The sequence below is a fragment of the Pollicipes pollicipes genome, unplaced genomic scaffold, assembly GCF_011947565.3.
Source record: "Pollicipes pollicipes isolate AB1234 unplaced genomic scaffold, Ppol_2.1 Scaffold_7262;HRSCAF=8765_pilon_pilon_pilon, whole genome shotgun sequence".
Lineage (NCBI taxonomy): Eukaryota > Metazoa > Arthropoda > Thecostraca > Pollicipedomorpha > Pollicipedidae > Pollicipes > Pollicipes pollicipes.
The window spans coordinates 6,560,869-6,583,319 of record NW_023597055.1 but is presented as its reverse complement, the minus strand read 5'-3'; the positions used below and the strand labels follow the sequence as shown (position 1 = coordinate 6,583,319).

Genomic DNA, 22,451 nt, shown 5'->3' with positions numbered 1-22,451 from the left:
TCGGGCCGGACGGAGCGGCGGAGGCCGGAGCCGGCGCCGCCCTGGGCAATCCGCTGGTGCTGGACAGCCCGCTAGCGCCGGACAATCCACTGGTGCCGGACAGCCCGCTGGTGCTGGACAATCCGCCGGCGCCGGACAGTCCGCTGGTGCCGGACAATCCACTGGTGCTGGACAATCCGCCGCCGCCGGACAGCCCGCTGGTGCCGGACAATCCGCCGCCGCCGGACAGCCCGCTGGTGCCGGACAATCCGGTAGCGCCGGACAATCCGCCGGATAGCCCGCTGGACAGGGCAGCAGGCCCGGTCGGGGCTGGCCCGGGACCGAGTGGCTGTCCGACCGGCGGCGTCGGCTGACAGAGCAGATCCCCGCCGTCAGGGGGTGCCGCCGCCGCCGCCGTCTCCACCGACGACTCCAGGTCGGCCAGGCCTGCAGCGAACTGGGCGTTATCATCTTTGCATGCAGCGGGCCACGATGTGGGCGATGAGGGTCAAGAGAGGGGCACGGGTTGGCTGTCTGTCATCAGAGGTACAAATGGAGTAGGGAAATCGAACTGCCTTTTGTCCGGCGCCAACACCTTGGATGTTCCAGCCTATGGTAACTGGCAATATACAGAATACAATAGCAGATGATAAGTAGGCCTATTTACACCTTCAGACAGCTATCCACTGGCACAGATCTGTCATGGAGAGACCGGTGTCCGGGCTAGCCCAGCAGCGGCCGACGGCGGCGCCACGTCCCCTACCCAGCTGGGCCAGCTGCTGGTGCAGCAGCTGCTGGCCGGAGGGTGGCGGGCGCGGCTGCTCCTGCGGCGACTCCAGCTGCAGCAGGGTGAGCGGCGGCGCGCCGGCCGACAGCAGGGCGTCGTGGCGGCCCAGCACGCGGCCGATCTCGTCACTGGCCGCCACCAGCTCACCTGGCGGCAGCGGTCAGGTCAGGTCAGGTCAGGTCAGGTCAGGTCAGGTCAGGTGGCTCAATGGTGAACAACAGTGGGCATCTAGCCATGTGGGCCAAGTCAGGTCAGATTAAGCCACGTGGGTCAGTGGTTGCAACAGCTCACCTGGGAGTAGTGGTCAGGTCAGGTCAGGTCACGAAGGTAGCTGGTTAATATCAGCTCGCCTGGTGCTGCTTGAAAATGAACTGAACTTAAGCATTCAAATGTATTCAGCTCTACCTACAAAGCATCGCTAACCACACCTAAATGTGGCTGGCACTAGACATGAGGCCCCTACCACCTAACCTGGCAGCCAAACTGCCCAGCAGCAACAGCTAAACACTGCAAAACGTGACTGGACAAACGTCCTCCCCTTCCTCCGGGTTCTGGCCAAGCGCCGGGTCCTAGTCTCCCCACTCCGGATGAAGGTCAGCTGAAGTGACCCCGGCGCGTCTCACTGACCCAGCGCCGGGTCCTGGTCTCCCCTCCCCCGGGTGAAGGTCAGCAGAAGTGACCCCGGCGCGTCTCACTGACCCAGCGCTGGGTCCTGGTCTCCCCTCCCCCGGGTGAAGGTCAGCAGAAGTGACCCCGGCGCGTCTCACTGACCCAGCGCCTGGTCCTGGTCTCCCCTCCCCCGGGTGAAGGTCTGCTGACGTGACCCCAGCGTGCCTCACTGACCCAGCGCCGGGTCCTGGTCGTCCCTCCCCCGGGTGAAAGTCAGCAGAAGTGACCCCGGCGTGCCCCACTGACCCAGCGCCGGGTCCTGGTCGTCCGTCTCCGCCGCCAGGTTGTCTAGTTTGGCTCTGAGCTGGCCGCAGGACGTCTTCAGCTCCGCCATCAGCTCCAGCTCGTCCCGCGAGGTGGTCGCTGCCGACAGGTCAAGTCCAGCCCCGGTCAGCGACGGGTACAGTCCCACCGCCGCCGGACGGGGGTCACGGCCGCGTCCGGCGCGGAGGGGGTAAGCCGCAATCGACCCAAACAGGCCATCTACTGAAGTAAAGTCACAACATATGCCATTCTAGATCACACCACATATGCCTTTAAGCAGTTTAGCAGTGCCCATATAAACATTTTGTTTGTTGTTAATCGGTGTTTTAGGGCGCGCCGACTGCGGTGGTCATTTGGCGCGCATTATATAAACATCTAATTGACATATGATCTTCATCTCAAGGTCACGGTTAAATGGGACGGGTCGGTGGAGCTGGGCAGATTCATGGCCACATGCACAGTTGGATTCAGAAGGGTGCACATTGTGCTTTGGCTTTAGTTAACTGCTATCTGGTTTAAGTTGTACTTGATACCAGAAAGATGGGCCTTTAGCTTCTTTTTTCAGCATGTTGAGTTGCAAGTTCTTCTGCTGAGTTAACGACCTTCAATATACCAGGAGATAATGATCAAACGACGTTGTAATGTGAAATGGCAATTACATTTACAGCATTCAAGATGATTATTATATAGCGTGGCGACGTCGACTAAGCAGCACCACCTGGTGTATTGAAGGTCGTTACCTCAACACAAGAACTTTTAACTCGTAACGACATCTGCCAACTTCTGCTATCACGCAATCGAGGCCTCGGAGAACACATCCCACGGCAGGGCTACAGAAGAGCTACGACGCAGCAGGACATGATCGTGACGTGCCACAGTCGGGTCACCGCACGCATCCTCCGAGCCATCACCCACCACCGCCCGCGCCTCCACTCCGTGCCCCCGCCCTGGCCACCGCGTCCGGGGGAACCGTACCCGGCGCAGGACGCGAGCTGCCTCCGGCGGTCGGTGCGGCCGGCCGCACGTGCAGCCCCGCTCAGCGGTCGGCCCCCCGTCACCCGCAGTCAGCGGGTCACATGGATAGCAGGCGCACGCGCGCCTCCGGACGACACGCCGCCACCCGGCCCGGAGGCGCGCTCAGCCCGGCCGGCCGGCCGGCGGCCACGCGCCGGCGCAGGCCGCACTGGCTGCCCGCGCGACGCAGCAAGGCGACCCACCTGGCGAGTAATTGTCCATCATCTCGTCCAGCAGGCGCAGGTTGGTGCGGACCACCTCCAGCTCGGAGACGCGGCGGCTGGCGCGCTCCACACGCTCCTCGTCCTGGCGGTCAGGACATCGGTCACACCGATGCATGGTCACACGATCACACGGTCACATGGTCCAAGGGTCACGCGTGAGTCACAGTGGTCATGTGGTCCTCGGTCATGCATGGGTCCTACTTGTCTATTTATGTTTGATAACTTATACAGAAGTAACTCGCCTCACAGGTCGCGCATCACACAAAACCAACGAGTGATATCTAAACATAGAGGTAACACGTCATCATAGGTCACCTTATGTCATCCTAAAATGGCATACCAAATGCATCACATTTCCATGCATCACTGCAGTAGCGTCAAACGTGCCGAATGCGCTAATAGTAGCGCCTCCGCAGCTTCTCACCTGTTTCACCATGGTCTTGATGAGGCGGTTGGCTGCTTGAATGTCCTCAGGGTTTGTGCTCTGAAGGAGACGCTTCAGCAGCGCCGCCTTCTGGCTGTCGTCGAAGATGGGATTCTGAGGTCTGTCGGTGGATGGCAGCGGCGGAGTGGGCGGCCGATGGGGATCCAGCTGCAGCAGTCAGAGGTTTGCGCTACTGATTACGGCCTACGAATACAAGTGAGCATCACAAATGGTGATACAAGGCACACATGCACCTGGACAAAAAAAAATGATGCAATGTGTCTGTTAGCATTGCACAATGCAATGGTCCATCAGCATCTCACAACAAATATTGACCCATGACGGCGAGGCAGAAACAGTGGTTTCATGGCATGTTGAACAATGGGCAGCTGAGTGCAAATCCTGAAGTCATGAAACCCTTGATTTTAAATGGTAAGAATAGGAAGGTAGCACAATTTTTTCCATAGATAAGACGGTAGTAATAGCCCTATTCCTCGGAGAAAAACCGGGGTAATGGAGATATAGATGGGTTGATGTTTTGGCAACATACTTTTATCGAAACAGTAGCGAGGTTTTGTTCAAAGACGTTGCGGCTACATCCCATGCAGAATATCTCGAGCCAGCTACATCCCATGAGAATATCTCGAGCGGCTACATCCCACGAGAATATCTCGAGCCGGCTACATCCCATGAGAATATCTCGAGCCAGCTACATCCCATGAGAATATCTCGAGCCGGCTACATCCCATGAGAATATCTCGAGCCGGCTACATCCCATGAGGATATCTCGAGCCGGCTACATCCCATGAGAATATCTCGAGCCGGCTACGTCCCATGGGAATATCTCGAGCCGGCTACATCCCATGAGAATATCTCGAGCCGGCAACATCCCATGAGAATATCTCCCCACATCCTGCTAAACGTACCGCTACATCCGGCGCGGCGTGCTCGGCCTTGGCTAGTTCCGGGTCTGGCCGCTCCGAGGCGCCACCATTCTGGCGGGCCGTAATCTACCCAGGCGCATGCGCACACGGTCAGTCACAGCGCGCACGGTCAAACTGACGCCAATCGTAAGCGCCAGATGTACGGGTAGCATGCTAGACAGACATAGGCGGCATCACACATGAATGGATGCAAATGTTTATGCTAAACACACAATTGTAATGGGTAGCATGCCAGACAGACATAGGCGGCATCACACATGAATGGATGCAATATTCATGCTAAACACATAATTGTAAACTGTTGGATGCTAGCGTTCAGAGTTTCACTCATATGACAGCGGCCAAGCATTAGCATTCAGTAACTACCTGCTGTGTGCTACATCAGCACGACATGAATACATTAGAATGCAGCTCTAACAAAGGGAAGCATGAATTGCTATGCAATCAGACATGTTCATGCCACCAATTGGGACAAATGCTCGACCAGACCATGCTAGACTATCACACGTTCAAAACTGAAAAGCTGAAACCAGCTTGTCCATGCCGACTGGTAACCACCTCACGAGGCACTTTTCCAACTTCTCAGCCGGGACCGCACAAAAAGCACGTCCAGCATTACGAACGTCATGCAGGAATGCCTCGCCACACCAGCGCCGCAGCAGCCATCACGATTCAAACGTCCCGACTACACCAAAGCACGCCGCATGCCTACGACAGATGATATTTTTAGCGCCCCACAAACTCCGTCGTCGCAGACCCTTAATGAAGTGCTAGCGGCTGTTTTGGCTATATCGGGGACGCGACAATGCCAGCCGAATGTCGAGCCGGAGCCTCACATGTGAGAGTCTGGCGTGCTCTTCACGGAGCCCCCTCGTCCCCCTCGCACATGAGTCTGGCGTGCTCTTCACCGAATCCCCTCGTCCCCCTCGCACGCGAGTCTGGCGTGCTCTTCACGGAGCCCCCTCGTCCCCCTCGCACGTGTCTGGCGGCTCTTTACGGAGTCCCCTCGTCCTTCTCGCACGTGAGTCTGGCGTGCTCTTCACGGAACCCCCTTGCCCCCCCCCCCCTCGCACGTGAGAGTCTGGCGTGCTCTTGACGGAGCCCCTCGTCCACCTCACACGTGAGAGCCTGTCTGGTGTGCTCTTTACGGAGCCCGCCCCCCCCCCCCCCCAGCCGGCACACGGCGGGGGACTGAAGAGCCAACTCTGAATGGCTACGAGAACACAGCCATGTAGAAGCGGGATCAAGGAGAACACAGCCATGTAGTCCAGCCCGGATGCGCGCTGATCCTTCACCGCAGGCGAAGACAACTACCGGCCTTGACCCCAAAAACCTACCCCTGTATGCCCAGAAATGCTACATAGTTCAGCTCTGCGCTGCCCAGGGCGTCGAGCAGAAAACTCTATCTTAGCGTGAAACCCACCCAAACAACTACAAAGTAGACCGAGAAGACGCCTGACCGAAATCCAGAAGTACAAAGACAACCGAGCGAAATTCCCTCGCTCTGGTCCGTGCTTTCTTCACCGAGCGCAGTTTTTCTTTCCCTCAGCGGCTCCACCCCACTCACTCCGTGCATGGCCAGCAGACCCTGCTTCTCGACCAGGGTGAAGGCCTCCTGGATCTTGGTCTCGTGCGGCAGCAGGCGTGCCCAGCTCAGCAGCAGGTCCGCCACGCGCTGTTTGACGCGCTGCGGCGAGCGGGCGCCCAGGTAGCGCGGCGACAGCAGCTTGATCAGCTCGTTCAGGAAGCGGAACTTGCCCAGCTCGCTCTGGAAGCCGGGCCCGGCCGAGCGCGCGCACGTGTCCAGCAGCTGTGCGGGGGGGGGGGGGGCAGCACGAGTCAGACGGCAGCAGTCAGTGTCTGACTGATTGCATGAGAAAGCTGGAAAACGCCATGCATTTGTCACGTTTGTCACGGAATGACCACAAGTCACTTCAGCTTCAGTTTCAGTTTCAGTTTTAGGAACAATACTGTTATTTCAGTATTGTTCTTGCTTTCCAACCTCTCATCCCTACCTCTCATCACATGAACTGCAACTTTGTCCCTTCACCACGAGGCAACACAGGTGACTCTCGACCCGTCGCATAGCTACGGTTCCAACTACATCACGTGACTCGGTCCATCGCTCGTGCCTTCAGCCCCAGCTCCGGCACGCGACTCACATCCAGCGCGAGCATGGCCTCCTTCTCCTGCGGACTCTGGATGCGGTACGCCAGCAGCCGCGTGGCCGCCACCGGCCCGTCCTGCCAAGGCGTCAAGGTCATTCAAAGGGCGCGCCGCTCGTAGATCATAATAAAGCCAGCTGTTTGGCTATTTCATGACGCATGCAACTGATAGGCGTGCAAATCTCCAGCCTTACTTGCAGCGAGAGGTGGGGAGGAGAGGGGGAGGGGGTAACAGTGCACCTGGTCACCCCGGCAGTGCGTGGGCAATCCAAATTGAAATGACGACTTTGGGCCTGGGTTTACATGGCGCGAAGTACAGCAGGTCAGACATGGAGTGTACGTTGACTTGCGATCGTCCTTGTCATTCTCGCGAATATTACCGATCACTCGACAGCACAGGCCGCGGCCCACCTGGCAGAGGTCATCAGGACACCAGGCCGCCAAAAGCTCAGGCAATGGTCCCAACGGGTCGGCAAAGTTAACAAAACCGCTGCAAGATATCTGCTCAAACATCCATACATTAGGAGCTTGGAATTTTAACAGCGATTCGTCTCCGGCGACTGCTAGACGACAGGGTTATGACGTCAGTGACCTCATCACTTATCAAGCTCACGTGAGAGGTCACTATTTACCCGAGCTTTACGAAATCATTGCAAATTATGCCCGGAATATTACAACTTCCCTAGTTTTAAATTTCGCGAAGCCTCTTCGAGTTCGCCGCTACTCCAGCAAAGATTAACATCGCAATGTATTCACTATGTGGCTGAGCCCGAATCGAGCCTGTGTGGTCGTGAACCACGACCACATCCACCACTCGCTGCCAGGGGAGAGCGCGCTGCAGTCGCTACCCCGGGCCGGGCTGCAGCCCTGCCCAGTTAGCGCGGCGCCCCGCCACTGCTAGCGATCGGTGTCACGGTGGCAGCACTTCCGGAGGTCGCCGCCGGTCACAACGTGACTTCTCACTGCTTCGGCAAGCCATGACTGCTCACCACTGACAATGACCTCTCATCACCACTGACCATGACCTCTCATCACCACTGACCATGACCTCTCATCACCACTGACCATGACCTCTCATCACCACTGACCATGACCTCTCATCACCACTGACCATGACCTCTCATCACCACTGACCATGACCTCTCATCACCACTGACCATGACCTCCTTACCATGATCTCCTTACTGGTCATGACCTCTCATCACCACTGACCATGACCTCCTTACCAAGATCTCCTTACTGATCATGACCTCTCATCACCACTGACCATGACCTCCTTACCATGATCTCCTTACTGACCATGACCTCTCATCACCACTGACCATGACCTCTCATCACTGGAGGCATAACCAAGGTTTTCTCACAGGAAGGGAGGGCAGTGAAAACCCATCACACTGTATCTTTTAATAACTTGCTGAGAGGGCTACCAATGGTACTAAACCATCCAGATCTGTGAAAGTGGTCAGGCAGAAGACCTCAGCCTACCCTTAGCTGTGCACATGAATATCATCAATGGGGGGTATTCACTGTGAGCATGCACCCTTGTCACAGGACTTGAGCACTCATTACAATCTCTTGCCACTCACCTGCTGCTGTTTGATGCGTTCACAGAAGGCATACACCAGGGCAGGGTCATAGCTCTGGCTCAATGGATTGGTGATCCTCTCTGGAACAATGGGCAGACAGCTGATGTAATTTTAAGCCGATATGGTTTTCATAAATAATCATTTCTACACCTTTCATGCACAGGAACAATGGTGCAAATATTGCAGACTCAAGCAATTGTGATTGGTCAACTCATAGACAAAGTGATAATTTGTGCCTGCCAGGTGGCTTTCTGTAGCCTATTTTCTTCGCATCTGCAGCTTGTCAACATTGTGGAGGAAGAGGGGTGAGAGCTACAGCTGTCGTGTAAGTGGTGGTAAAACCTCTCTCTCCAAACCACGTTAATGTTGTTTGTGTGGTCAATAAAAACATATTGGTCAAGGCACTTGGCCATAATGGGAAAACAAGGCAAGAAACATCCAGTGTAGTGGAAAGACAAGGCACACTCACGAATCAGGACATCAAGCGGCTCCCTGTTGTGTTCGGCAGACATCATCTGTGGTTCACCGTCCAAACCCTGTTTAAACCTGGACTACAATTCAATCTTCCTGGAGCATGCAGGACACCCTCTGGAACCAAACCTGGTTGGCATTTCTGACCTGTGAAGAAAAAATATATTTGTCAGTTTTTTTATAGCCATGGGCTGAAACACCTGTCCCAGTATGAACATATCCACATCAGCAGTACCAGTGTTGATTGTGGGAAAGCTGTCATATTGACACCAAAGACCACTTACTGCAAGTTTTTGGACAGGTGTTATGACAAGGCTCCAAAAGCAGGTGTCAGGCTTTGCCCACATGTTCTGTTAACACACCATCACCATGACCTACTTCTACCAACAGGGAACTCTACCAACACTTCTACCAACACTTCTACCAACAGTCTGCTTCTACCTCATGTGCAGGGTTCTGGATAAGTTTTAATATATCTGGTAGCCTGCTATCCAAGTGAGCAAAAGCCCCTTCATGTTCAAAAATCTATCTTCATGCATCAAAGATTGCCTGATGTTGGAAAATGGACCTGAACATTTGTTGGTAAATATGTGCATTTGTGTATGTATAATTAACAAATAGCAATGTTAATTCCTAACATGCTAATATACTTTAAAATCTCCTCCTTCATACTTAGATATATTGCATCATATTAAGTTGTGTGTATACTTAGTGTGCCTATATCATGCATTCTTGTCATCACATCTATCAATAAATTCCAGTCAGGATAAGCTGGGGTTTATAGGATACTATGAGCATTGCATATTTGTATTACAGGCAGTGTGATGAGAGTTCAACCACAACCAAACAGCAACTGAAAAACAAAGCACTATGGTATTATCTCAGAATTCATAGACAGAGCCAGTGCCACCAATTCATTCAAGAAATCCATCCACTGCACTGTGCATGATTGACATACAATCAGTGGGCTAAACCACCTGATTATATGTGCCAAACTCAGTGCAAGCCAAATGACATGTAATTTTCTTATTTTGTTTGCTAGAAAAATGTCTCAGAACATTTTCTTAGTCATATTTGTAACATCAAAAGTCTGAGACAGTGACTCTCTATCCTCTAAAATTAGCACTGTCAGCCAGGCTCTGGGCACATTTAACATTATTATGAATCAAACTTGTTCCAGACATACTGGTGGAGGATGTTTCTGCATGCCCCGGACCAGTGCAAGTTAACATGATGCTTTTTGTCAGCCTGACTGCAAATTCAATATACATGGTGAATGGTTCTCCAGCCTGTGGATTCAGGGGTCCGTAATATTTTCAAAAATGATAATAGTTGATGCTGACAATGATGATATTGCTATTATCATACATGATGCTGCTGACAACATAGCTAGCATATGTCGTGCTATAACATGTTAAGATTGATGCCATTATAATAGCAAATGATCACAATTAAAATGATTATGAAACTTGCTTATGGTTCACCAAGTCCGTCGCAGTACCGGTTCGGTAACACAACAGGGTGGAAAGCTATAACCACCGTCATTGCATTCCAATCCTGCCCTGCAGACTATCTGCTGCTTGGCAAGCCCCAAGCACCCGACCACATGCCTGCAAATTTACAACTCCAAATAAGCACTAACATCAGCTAATAAGGTTTTCAGTTCCCACAAACATAGGAGGCCTCAGCGCCCGGGCCATTCAGAACAAAAACCTAAACAAATGATGATGTAAGACATATCCGACGCGTCTGTTTCATAAACGTCGTTGGCCTAAAAATGAAAATGAGAAAATTAGACGCGAGTAGGAATATTTTGAGAAAAGAAAATCAGATTAAAAAAATAGTGTGTGCATAGAAAAATGCGTACATTGTCTTCAGACTTTCAGATACACTTACGTGTTGGCAATTTTACCTGATGTTCGTTTTAATTATTGCGACTCCTTTATTACCTCGTTGTTGAAATAAACCTTTCTCTTTCATATGCCCGCAAGAGGCTGCCAGTTTACGCGCGTTCTCCGGATAATTACTACTGGTTTTTGCATTCGCAGTGGGTTGGGGTATTGTCAGGATCGTCGTATAGGTTTTCAGCAGGCACTAGTTGGTTTTTTGTGTTCACGCGCTGACATTTTGAATCGGAGACATGGCTTGTGCCCTGTCATCTTACCATGACGTGGAATCACCTTCCAAAAGGATGGGACAAGGACAGGTGCAGGTGAGTGCCACGCACAAGTACGGAAACTGTCGCCTTGCTAGCTTTTCTTGAGACGTCACTTTCTTGGACGTGTACTTATGTGTCATTTTTTATGTGCTCTAAGATTTTGGACAGTTTGGCACTAAGTTTAGGGCAGTGCATAGAAAAAACTCGACTCAAAATGCCTCTGAGCCTCCTAATCATTGACAACTTCCCTCACTTCCTGACGGCACACCTACCTGACATAGCCCCTTGGTACATTGCAGTTTATCAGTTCTGTGGACCAGCTGTGCAGCCTCCTATTCAGCAGATTTCCAAAGGAATTGTAGCGATGGAGGTACTGCACTTTGTTGCCTTTGACCGGGCGACATGCAGAAATGACTTATGATTTGAGAACCACTCACGAATCGCGCACCAGTCACCATTCTACCTGTAGCCACAGGAAGAGTGGCTTGCGCGCGTTTGGATCCATGCTGCCATATTGTTTGCTCGTTTACCAAATGCTTGTCACACGGAGGCTTTTTTGCAGTCTTATGGCAGTAAATCCGAGTACGGGAGCACATAATCGACGCTAACAAAGCCTGACAAAATTGCGTAATAGCACCTGGCATTGGAATCGGAGTCCAATAAATTCGTGGTGGACGGCGCGGAATCAGCCACAACCAACCCCGCACGCCGTTAGTCGGGCTCGGCATCGACTCCGTAAGAACGTGATCGGCATCCTTTTCGTATGGCCCGTGGACTAAAACTCACCTATATCTGGACCAGGAATGGTCTGCGGGAAAAACGCATGCGCAAGGATTCGGATCTAGGATGTGGGGGGCGTAGACCCACTCGGTTGACCGTGCGGGCAAGATTACAGATTTTTCAGGTTCTAAATAGCGTGTAGGTGTCTCATCTTTGCATCCGAACCAGGGCGCTAAGTTTTAGGTATTTTGTTTGTGCATTCTAACGAGAATTCCACAGATTTCAACGATCAGGTGATCTTACAGAGTAATGCAGTCAGCACGTTCATCGTAATCCAAGGTCGGTCGTAGTTGACGCCTGGCTCTAAAAATGTACTTTCAAGTTTGCCAGAACCATGACAATTGAATAGCACTCCGAAATAGATAACTCACTGTCCATTGCACAGCCTGACTTAGCTTTCAGAAGCTTGCCAAGGCCTGTGTGACACTGGGACTTTGGTTTTGCCATCTGGGTATGAATTTAAAGTGTATTTAAGATATCTTTAAAAAATAGATGAGCGTTTCATCCTCGCACAAAAGTAGGCGTAATGATCGCCTGTGCACCACTGCTGGCCTGGCGCCCATGCTGGAGGGACTCGCCGCCTGCTGCCGGTCTTCTGCTCCGCCCCATGGCCCCAGACGCTGCCGCTGTCGGTATCGGATGTTTTGCTTATCTGGTCGGCTATGATAGTCGTCCGATACAGTGAAGCATGGCGTATCCAGGAGGGACGAGGGACATGGCAGCCATCTCGACCCCCGCTCCTGGAGCCCCGTGTGCACCTCATAGGACGACTCATTTCCATTCCTACTGCACAGCTATTCGGTCACATTTCACAGCAGTGCCCCTCCCCGTCTCCGAACATCGGCCGTCCCACCAGGCGGAGAATGTTTATGACTTCCTTACAGTTAGGCATGCCAAGATACATAATCGGAGATCGACATAGCAACGGTCAGCATATGATAATCTTTGTTAACTAAACAACGGGCGCTAGGTTTTCCGCGCGTTGCTATCCCGTGCTGGCGGCACCGATTCTGCACCGCTTCTTTCCATTGTCATTAATTGTGTTATTATTTCATTGCAAATAACGATTTCAATAATAATTATTTCATTGCAAATAAGTGTGTGCTCTTAAAACAGCATTTCGTCGTACGGCTTGCTCTCTTTTGTACGCTTCCAAAAATCACCGTTCTCTCATGATAGCCGCGCTGTTTGGCCGTTAGGATACCCAAATATGTGGTAAGACACGGCATATATGGAACGATATCCAGGAATAAAACTCATTGCCGAAATCTGTCGTATAACGCGACGTATGCTGAAGAATATTTGGGAAGAGAACTCACTGTCCAAATCTGTGGTCAAGCACGGCATACGCTGAAAAATGTGTAGCGGTAAAATTAGTAACGCATATTCAGGATATGGAAGCATTAATCCAAGGACAATTATGACGCACGGGAAGCGCAGCACGGGCGGGCCGACGCCGCTTGGAGACGACCAGATACGACCTTGGGCGGACGCCGCTGCGACGGGGGGCGCGGCGCGTCTGGCGGTGGTCGTGGTGCGCGCGGCCCGCGGTAACTCAGTATGTAATCACGGTGATTGGTGCGCTCTGGTGCGAGTGGTTTTTTGGAACCAGTGAAGAGAGCAGGTCAACATGGCTCAACCTCAGGGAGGATGTAAATATGACGAGGACCTTATTGAAAACCCATTTTTCAAAGACCTGTGTGCCAGATTTCCAGATGCATATAGCAAAGCTGTATCAGATGGCTGGGTTATATGCATACCCAGATCCGGCAGCTACAAGTCTGATGATCTAACTGATGATGACATGTTGTCGCACATCCTAGTGCCCGATCCAGACGATCGGTGCACATTTCATACCATCACCAACAAGTGTGTGAAGCAGAAGAACAATGCCTACATCTTGCAGGAAGACGGCTTGATGGATAAAAGTGTGCACATTTTATTCACAGAGACCTGCTACTCGGATGACATGTCAAAGCACATAATCTGTTGCCTTGAATGTCCTCTGTGTATGTCAGGCAGCCCGTATGTGCAAGTGCGTGCCGACCTGCAAACTCTGAGTGGCATGCATGACTGCTTGAGCTTCCTGTGGACAGCTGGAAAAGGCCACCATGCAGTCAATGCTGTGAACAGGTGCTGTGGTGGGTTTGTCAGGAACCATGAGAATCTGGGTGCTATGAGTCTTCAGGAACTGTGGGAGAAGGTCAGTCATCTCTATTCAAAAGCTCTCAAGCTGTTTTGCGAAAAAGGAAATGTTGAAGAGCAATTCAAGGAAGACTACCATTTTGCTGAGTCAGTAAAGTTGGCCTTGGAGACATATGTGCTGTATCTGCTCTATCAAAGCCTGATGGAGGGACTCCTAGCTGCCACTGCTGCAGATGACTCAGATCTTAACAAGAAGATCCAGAACCTTCAGGATTTACAGCCCTGTGACCTGGGCATCCGAGCCCAGTTTGAGGGCAGAATACCATCAGCTTGTCAGCAGTTGGTGAAGCTGACACGCCAGCACCACCCCCTTGGAAAGTACCTCACTTTGAAGCGGGTGACAAAGGAGATTGATGGCCAGGACTTCAACTCCTCCCTCTCCTCAGATGACCTCCTGCCCATCTTTGTGCTGCTTATCCTGCACACACCCATCGCCAGCTGGACCGCTCAGCTGATCATGCTTAAGATGTTCCACTTCTCCGCCTCGTCCTGCAACCACGACGAGTATGGCTTCCTCGTTGCCACGCTCGAGGCAGCCATCGAGCACGTCAAGTCGGGCGCGCTCGCCGGCTCCAGCCTGCCTGAGGCCGACCTGCCGCCTCCGGAGGAGGCCGCCACCGTCGCCGCGGCGCCCACCGCCGTCTCCGTGCAGGAGATGTTCACGCGCGTGGCGCGCGACGACGCGGTGGCGCTGGAAGCGCTGCTGGACGCGCGTCCGCCGGCCGCCGCCGCCGCCGCGCTCTGCCACCCGCTCTGCGACTGCGACGGCTGCCAGCGCGCGCGTCGCAGTCCTGCTTTGGTCGCGCCGACTATGGCGTCGACGGACGGCGCCGGCCGCACGGCGCTGCACGTGGCGGCGGCGGCCGGCGCGCTGCGCTGCCTGGAGGCGCTGGCGGCGCGCGGCGCGGCGGCCGACGCGCGCGACGAGGCGGGTGCCACGCCGCTGCACGCGGCGGCGGCGCGCGGCCACCAGCGCGCCGTGCTGCTGCTGCTGCACCTGGGCGCATCGGCCGGCCGGCGCGACCGGCGCGGGGCGACGCCGCTCCACCTGGCGGCGAACAACGGACACCGCGGCTGCGTGCAGGCGCTGCTCTATCACGCAGAGCAGACGGGCGCGCCGGCCGGCATCAACGCGCTGAACGGCGACGGCGACGCGCCGCTCCACCTGGCCGCCCGCTGGGGGTACGACGGCATCGCGCTCCTGCTGGCGTCGCACGGCGCCGCGCGCGACGTGCTCAACCGACGCGGCCTGACGCCGCTGGACGTGGCGCACGACCACGTGCTCGGCCGCCGCCTGGTGGAGGCGTGTGAGCTGTACCGCCGCTCGGCGCCCAAACGCCTCGTGCGGCTGCGGGGCGCGCCGCCGCCAGCGCCGGCGGCGCCGGCCGCCGGCGCTGGCCGCGCCGTGCGGCGCCTGTTCGCCGCCATTGCGGCCGGCGACGAGCGCCTGGCGTGCTTCCACCTGGCGCTGAGCGCGGCCGACGGTGCGGCGCCGCTCTGCCACCCGCTGTGCGCGTGCGCGCGCTGCGCGCCGCTGGCGGCGCAGCGCAGTCCGGCGCCGCTGCCGGTGACGGTGCGCGACGCGGGCCGGCCGCACGCCGCTGCACGCAGCGGCGGCGGCGCGGCTCGCCGACCTCACGCGCCTGCTGCTGGACAGCGGCGCCGACGCCAACGCTGCCGCCGCCGACGGCGCCACGCCGCTGCACTGCGCCTGTGCGGCCGAGTTCGCCGCCGGCGTGGCCGAGCTGCTGGCGCGCGGCGCCGACGTGTGCTGCGCGGACGAGCGCGGCCGCACGGCGCTGCACGTGGCGTGCGGCCGGCGCAGCGCCGAACTTTGCCGCAGGCTGCTGCGTGCCGGCGCCGACAGAACAGCCCGCTGCGCGGAGGGCAAGACGCCGCTGGAGCACGCCGGCAAGGGCCGCCAGGCGCTCGGCAGGGTGTTTGTGGAGGTGGCCGGCCAGGCGGCGGCCGACGAGGCCTGACGGCGGTGACACGAGGTCACGGGGCGGGTCCCAGGAGACGGCGAGAGATGAAGCACAGATCGCGTTGACGGCAATTACTTTGTTGGCATTGTGCTTAAGGGCGATCCTGCGTCATTCTGGCGGACGAGGGGACGTAGCCGACTTTCCAGGATCACCCTCCCTTGTGCGGAGCCATGTGGCCGTGGCATGGCGGCGAACTGAGAAGTCGAGTAATTGTATTTTGGCCTGGCTGCGTGCTGCCTGTGCCAAATGGACCCTAACACTGGGAGTGATTTCTCGTGTGTGCCAGCGCGTTTTCGAGATTAGTGTGCCACATCGCGCCAGTAATCGTTGCTTTGTTGGTGCCGTGGTTTTGAAACAAATGGGTACAATGCATGTGATCGATGGTCTAGAGCACGTACCAAGAGTGCAAGATAGCATTGCCTGTTCAGCTGCTTCTCGCAGTAAACTCAACGATGGCTGTATGGCTTTGTATCACTGGCTGTGGCAGTCAAGAGGCTAAACTAACTCATGAATGGCGGGGTGAGATAGCGACCTGGAATCACATACTCTGGTAGATATTTTGGACAGATGCTCATGTCCTGTGTACACTGTGGTCCTTGATGTTAAGTAGTTGAACTGTGAAACAAGTAATGTTTGTCCGGTTTTAGTGCCTCATGTTAAGATTTGTGTGAATTACAGCATCGAAATGCTGTCCGAGCGTTGCTGGCGCCGTGTGTAGTTGGAGGTGGGTCAGCTACGCACTGACGAATATGTTAGCACCCGTTGCTGACAATACAAATCATGTATAGCGTGTTACAAGGCCGTTTGCCGATGTGTGGTACCCCTCAGAACCGTCGCTTGGTTTGCTGAAGCTGAACGAACCTTGCTTCACTATGCTGTAATACCTGTAACACTTCCTTTCATGTTGCGATGCTTTGCATGATACACTGATACTCTTGTCACCGCTGTGGATATTGTAGCCGTTCGTGCTGGTGCCATGTACAATGTGTCTGCGGCCAGATAAACTAACGTGTGCGAATCACTCAACGACGCTGCGGTGTTGTGCTCCCGGGACTCGCCTTGGCCTGCCGTGACCGCGAACCGGTGATTGCTGGGCATTTGCCGTTGCTTTTTACCGAATTGGCAGTGGCTTCAACTCCGTTGGGATGTGCCGTGCTCGCCATTCCGTCTCGAAGCCCTGTTCCTGCGTTACTCGTCAGGCTGCGGTCCTTTAGGTGCCCGCAGCGGATGCGGTCGCGGTGTAACACCGCGTGAATCGGGTGGAGCGCACGTGTGGCTCGTGTCAGCTAATCGCCAGTTGATGGCTTGCGCGTAACTGGACCAATTTTCTCACCGGTCGCTCAGTTTCATGTGTGTTTAAATGTTCACGTCTCATGTTATCGCACGTTGTCACGCGTGAAGTGGATTTACCGTGAGCGGTCAGTCCGAACACTACAGCGATCAGCGTCCGGCCGAGGGGCCGGTCGTCAGCCTCTTACGTAACGTGGCCCGACGCTGAGCATCCGGGAAATGTTTTCTTATCGTGAATATACAGATCGTTTGAAGACGGGTGTGTACTCTGCCGACGTCGCCAGCTCAGACGTCTCCGCCGGCGCACGTGGACTTCACCTGTTACTGGAGTTCTGCGCTGTTGGCGATAAAAGAAAAAACTATAAAATTTTAAGATATTTTCGCTGGCCGCGTTGTGTTGTGGTCGGGAGCTGATTTCAGGACGGTCCTGCGCTGAGCCGGCCAATCACACGCAATGCGGCATGTCCTACCTCAGTCCCGGGCCACTCCGCCCTGGGTATCAGCTTTCTCAGCGCGGGCCATAAATCCACCACGTGCTTAGTAGTGATGTAAACAAATGCAACTGGCGGCAAGTTTGTTGATGGCAATTGTGGAGTCGTGCAGTTAAACTGGCAAATAGTCGGCGTGCAGCGAGGCCATCACTTTGGTTGTGTGGATTAGACCTATCTGGCCAATTGCGACCACTGCGGGGCTATGGGATCGAGGAGAGTAGATCACGGAGGGGCAAGCCAACACGCACATGGGGTCTTCCGCCGGGGCAGCCTGCACTGCGACCGCTCCGCGGGTGTCGTGCCGAGCACTCGGACGGGGCCCCACCAAGGGGCGCCTTGGGCCCACTCCTGGCTCGGACGTGTAGTCTGCCCCGGGTAATCGTGGCGCAAGACAAAGCAGTAATGATACTTTGTCTTCATTGGGGCGGGTCACAGCCGCGAGGCTGTTAAAACATGTGAGCTTTAAGTCTAGAAGCTATTGAGTATCGCGGTCATTGGTGTCGAACATTTGGAGCCGCTCGCGGCGCGGTCCATGGCGCAGCGTTCCTTAGGACTTCGGTCCCTCTTCGGCGCTCATGTCATTAGACGTCTTTTTTGTGCATCGGGGTCGGTATGGAGATATCTTATAAGTGTGCAGTGAATATGATGCATGTGAATGTTGTTATGGCTTGGATATACATGGACTTGGACAGTTTGGCTCGTCGTGTTCAATGCCCCCCCCCCCCTCCGCACCGCCCCTAAACTGACCCGTGCGATCCTTGAACGAAACCCCACCTGTGCGATCCTTGAACGCGATCTACTTGTATCCCAACCATCCCGCATGTGACAGCGAACTGACCTCTAGCAACATCCAGACGAGTCCTGATCGGCTCACGTGGCGCACGTCACTGACTCATGTGAGCACTAACAGCCCCTGTGCAACTGCGACCAGATTCCGATGTGACCTTGAATCGAGCCGTGTGTTCGTGATCAGCCCCTACTCGACATTGGTGTGCCCCTCATAATCGATCTCTCCGTGACCGCTGTTCGATCTCTGTGGGGTTCCCCGGGCCGACATCTGAACGACGATTCTTGCTCTCTTTACGCGCCTAATGCCAGCAGCATATGCTGCGTAATCTCACCCATGCGTACCCCTGGCCTGACCCATTGTGACTCCGTACTCCACCTCTGTGCTGGCGCCATCCCCAAAGACATCAGAGACCCCTGGCTCAACCCCTGCACCGCGAGGGCCGGTACCATTGCTCCTGGCATACCCCCCACCGGCGCCTGGCGGGCTCCATCTCCCCGCACCGGTGGCCGGGCGGAGCTGAGCACGGGTCGCGCCGGCAGGTGATCTTCGGCCCCATGTTCAGCGGCAAGACCACTGAGCTCATCCGTCGCCTGAAGCGATACCAGGTCTCCAAGCACCGCTGCCTCATCATCAAGTACGCCAAGGACACGAGGTCAGTGCCGGTGCTGGCTGGCCCTACTCAGCGCGCTGGCCGACGGTGACGGTGCTGGTGGTGGTGGTGGTGATGGTGGTGGCCGGCCGCGGTCCGTAGCCTGCGGTGACGCTGATTGGTAACGGTGCTGGTGCTGGTGGTGGTGGCCGGTCGCGGTCCGTAGCCTGCGGTGACGCTGACTGGTGGCGGTGCTGGTGGTGGTGATGGTGGTGGTGGTGGCCGGTCGCGGTCCGTAGCCTGCGGTGACGCTGATTGATGGCGGTGCTGGTGGTGGTGGTGATGATGGCCGGTCGCGGTCCGCACCACAGTCATCACATGACAGACGTCACAGACAGACGTCACAGACAGACGTCACAGACAGACGTCACAGACAGACTCCACTGGGTCTGTCTGAGCGATCAGTTCTTCCTCCATAAGAGTCCAAACTCCGCACCTATATTCACGTTCGACCTTGGTCTTAGTTTCCTTGTGATTTTACGTTGTACGCTTAACTGAGAAGCTGCTCATCTCGCAAGTCATTGACTTGAACGTGAGCCCCTGTATGATGCAAAGCAATGGCAGGAACCTGTCAGTCAGTGCATGGGAGCTCTCGCCCAGCGCCCCTTCGCCATCATCTTCCCCCAAATCATCTGTCGTCGTCGCCGTCATGTCCAGGTACGACGAAGGCGGCATCTCGACGCACGACCTGCAGACGCTGGCGGCCGTGTCGGCCACGTCGCTGGAGCCTCTGAAACGGATCGCCAACACCGAGTACTCGGTCATCGGCATCGACGAGGGACAGTTCGTGAGTCGCCGACACGCTTGTGGATCGCCCCCGGCAGTGAGGAGGTTCCCCGGCGAAGAAGACGTTTCATGCTGCGTCCGTGGCGGCGGGTGGAAATAGCGAATTTGAGCCGACCACCACCTTCGTCTGCTGCTGTCGCATGCGTTGGAGCCCGCGTGAAGGCGCAGGAGTTGGAAGTTGTCAGCGTTTAGTTGTGGACGTGAGAACGAGGCCTGCCACTAAGCAGGACTTGCACCATGCCTTAAGAATTCAGCGACAAATTCAGTTTCATTACGTCCAACTGTCTAGGAAAGGGGGTTGTTCTCTTGTATGGCTCTAGCCAAGTCTAACCCGTCGTTGTGTATGTTGTGCTTGTTGACGTGATTGTCTTTTGAATGCCGGAGACCTTGGGAGCCTTCACAGCTCGTTTCCATGAGGTCTAATGAGGCCCGAATGACGCTCCAAGACAGCCGACGTCTGTGACGTCACTGGTAGGACCGTTGTGACCTGACCTGCTCTGACCTGACCTATGGGCCCGCTCGCTCAGTTTCCCGACTGCGTGCCGTTCGCCGAGGAGCTGGCCAACCTGGGCAAGATCGTCATTGTGGCGGCTCTGGACGCGACCTTCCAGAGGCAGGCAAGTACAATCTACTTGAGATTGACCACGTGAATCCAGGAAACGCAGAATACGCAGATTTTTGTAGATCTCTATATAAAGATGAGCTGAACGGGACTCCCTGGAGTTCACCAATGCCATCGTCCCCGCTATCATCCGTGCACGGGGTTCAGGCTTCTCCCAGCCTGAGCCCTGTACACTCTCCTTATGTAAATAGGAGCCCCCAAGGGAGCGGGTGAACTTGCGTGTGTGGGTGCGTGCGTGCGTGCGTGCGTGCGTGTGTGTATGTGTGTGTGTGTGTGTGTGTGTGTGTGTGTGTGTGCGCGCGCGCGTTGTGTGTCAGGTGTGATAAATATCTCGTTCGGTATGGCTGGCTTGCTGTTACCAATACCCTGGAGGTTTGTTGTGCCATTTGCCACCCCTGCCCCCCCCCCCCCCGCCCGCATCCTGTGTTTAGTTTGTTCCGAGCTGCATCTTTTTATCTATTCACCGCGCAATGTGACACACTATTGCCATCACTTCTACCGTGAGTTCCTTCCTACCCAAGCGACGACTGGCCCAGAGTGGTGAAGCTTCACCTCCCGCCTGCCCGGCGTTCCTTACCCCGCCGCTCTGACGGCATCTTCTACCGCTTCGGCAGGCCTTCGGAGACATCCTGCGGTTGGTCCCGCTGGCGGAGAGCGTGGTCAAGTTGAACGCCGTCTGCATGCAGTGCTTCCGCACCGCCAGCTACACCAAGCGACGCGGACTCGAAACGGAGGTGAGTGCGATGGGGGGCAGTTTTTGCAGAGTGCACCGCCATTGATAAAACCCGCGGTGTTTTGAAAGTGAGAGCGACTCTAGCTTCGGGCCGACGGGGCCGCCAGTGAGAGCGACTCTGCTTCGGGGATGACCGGGGCCGCCAGTGAGAGCGACTCTGGCTTCGGGATGACCGGGGCCGCCAGTGAGAGCGACTCTGCTTCGGGATGACCGGGGCCGCCAGTGAGAGCGACTCTGGCTTCGGATGAACCGGGGCCGCAAGTGAGAGCCGACTCTGCTTCGGATGACCGGGGCCGACCAGTGAGAGTGACTCTGGCTTCGGGATACCGGGGCCGCCAGTGAGAGCGACTCTGGCTTCGGGGCGACGGGGCCGCCAGCGAGAGCGACTCTGGCTTCGGGATGACCGTGGCCGCCAGTTAATCCGGACGTCACGGATGTTCCTTCTGTCTTCCGCGATTGCCTATCGGTTGCTCGTACGTGTGTGACGTTCGTTCCACGCACAGCGAGTTGGTAAACGGTAGCACGTCTCAAGGCGGGGCTCATGAGTGTAGCGTGCAAGTTCGAATAGGCCGTTACATTTGCTCACCATGCCAAAGGTATCCGAAAACAGCCAAGAAAAGTATAATTGTCAAATAATTCGTGTTCTGGCGTCCGTGAGCACAATTCCCAGATATAACGGCCATCGACTGACTCGCAGTCAATGTGCAAGGCACGGTGACGCAATCAAATGACAATTGACAAATAGTTGAGAAGCCTATTAACTGAACAGAGAGATGGTATTGTCTATTGGTAAAATACTGGTGTGTATTGGTCAATGGTTGAGTATTATTTTGCACCTAAAAGTAAACTTTCAGTCATAAGTGAGCTCATTACATCTCATCTCACGTCTGCTTCAACATCTTCAAATGTGGATCATTTCCTTTAATGCTTGTGCCCAGGGCCCTCGAGCTGATGACCGTTCTGCTACAAACTCCGACTGACGAGTGTCTGGCTCCAGGTGGAGGTGATTGGCGGCACCGAGAAGTATCTGGCCGTCTGCCGCAAGTGCTACTTCGACTCGCCGCCGCAGAACGGCGCTGGCGTCGCCGTGGCCGCGTCGCCGGTCAAGAAAGCGCTGTTCAACGGCAGCTCCTGATGAAGGACTGCACCCGCTTCACGCCGCGAAGCCGGTCTTCCAATCTCCTCAGGGGATCAGCCTGGACGTCCTGGACACGTGTGTGTGGTGCTTTGCCGGCGGAGGGGGGGGGGGGGGGGAGGGGGGAACTCGGTCCTCCAGCTCATGTCTTCCGGTAAAGGGTCCAATTCGCATACAGTGTGCTCATCCGTCCCTTTTGTCCTGAATCTTGCTTTATCCTGCGTCCTCGCGACACCCCGCTTGTCCGGGGTAGGCTGCATGCGTCAGCCACGAGTGGGCCGAGAGCCCCGTGGGAAGGGG

General features: G+C 55.4%; 2 protein-coding genes across 2 annotated transcripts; one reads left to right on the top strand and one right to left on the bottom strand.

The window, feature by feature from the left end:
- Positions 1-909: 909 nt before the first annotated feature.
- Positions 910-7,662, bottom strand: LOC119114162 (ADP-ribosylation factor-binding protein GGA1). The gene is made up of 8 exons (XM_037238371.1): positions 7,642-7,662; positions 6,468-6,548; positions 5,873-6,115; positions 4,288-4,371; positions 3,362-3,529; positions 2,917-3,019; positions 1,606-1,798; positions 910-913 (listed from the first exon to the last, which is right to left on the bottom strand). The coding sequence occupies exons 1-8, from the start codon at positions 7,660-7,662 to the stop codon at positions 910-912; spliced, it is 897 nt and encodes a 298-aa protein (XP_037094266.1).
- Positions 7,663-10,585: 2,923 nt separating this feature from the next.
- LOC119113862 (thymidine kinase, cytosolic) lies at positions 10,586-22,246 on the top strand. The gene is made up of 6 exons (XM_037238094.1): positions 10,586-10,739; positions 18,766-18,878; positions 19,533-19,662; positions 20,189-20,278; positions 20,898-21,017; positions 22,014-22,246. Exons 1-6 carry the CDS (start codon positions 10,668-10,670, stop codon positions 22,149-22,151), a joined length of 663 nt encoding a protein of 220 aa, XP_037093989.1. The 5' UTR covers positions 10,586-10,667; the 3' UTR covers positions 22,152-22,246.
- The last annotated feature ends 205 nt before the right edge of the window (positions 22,247-22,451 follow it).

Excerpts from the sequence above, each read along its gene's own strand:
- LOC119114162 (XM_037238371.1), bottom strand. The coding sequence starts at position 7,662 with ATGACCAGTAAGGAGATCATG. Across the intron at positions 6,549-7,641 it reads TGACCAGTAAGGAGATCATG|GACGGGCCGGTGGCGGCCAC; the intron begins GTAAGGAGGTCA and ends ACGCCTTGGCAG. Across the intron at positions 3,530-4,287 it reads ACGCCGCGCCGGATGTAGCG|CTGGATCCCCATCGGCCGCC; the intron begins GTACGTTTAGCA and ends TGACTGCTGCAG.
- LOC119113862 (XM_037238094.1), top strand. The coding sequence starts at position 10,668 with ATGGCTTGTGCCCTGTCATCTTACCATGACGTGGAATCACCTTCCAAA. Across the intron at positions 19,663-20,188 it reads GCATCGACGAGGGACAGTTC|TTTCCCGACTGCGTGCCGTT; the intron begins GTGAGTCGCCGA and ends CCGCTCGCTCAG. Across the intron at positions 20,279-20,897 it reads ACGCGACCTTCCAGAGGCAG|GCCTTCGGAGACATCCTGCG; the intron begins GCAAGTACAATC and ends CCGCTTCGGCAG.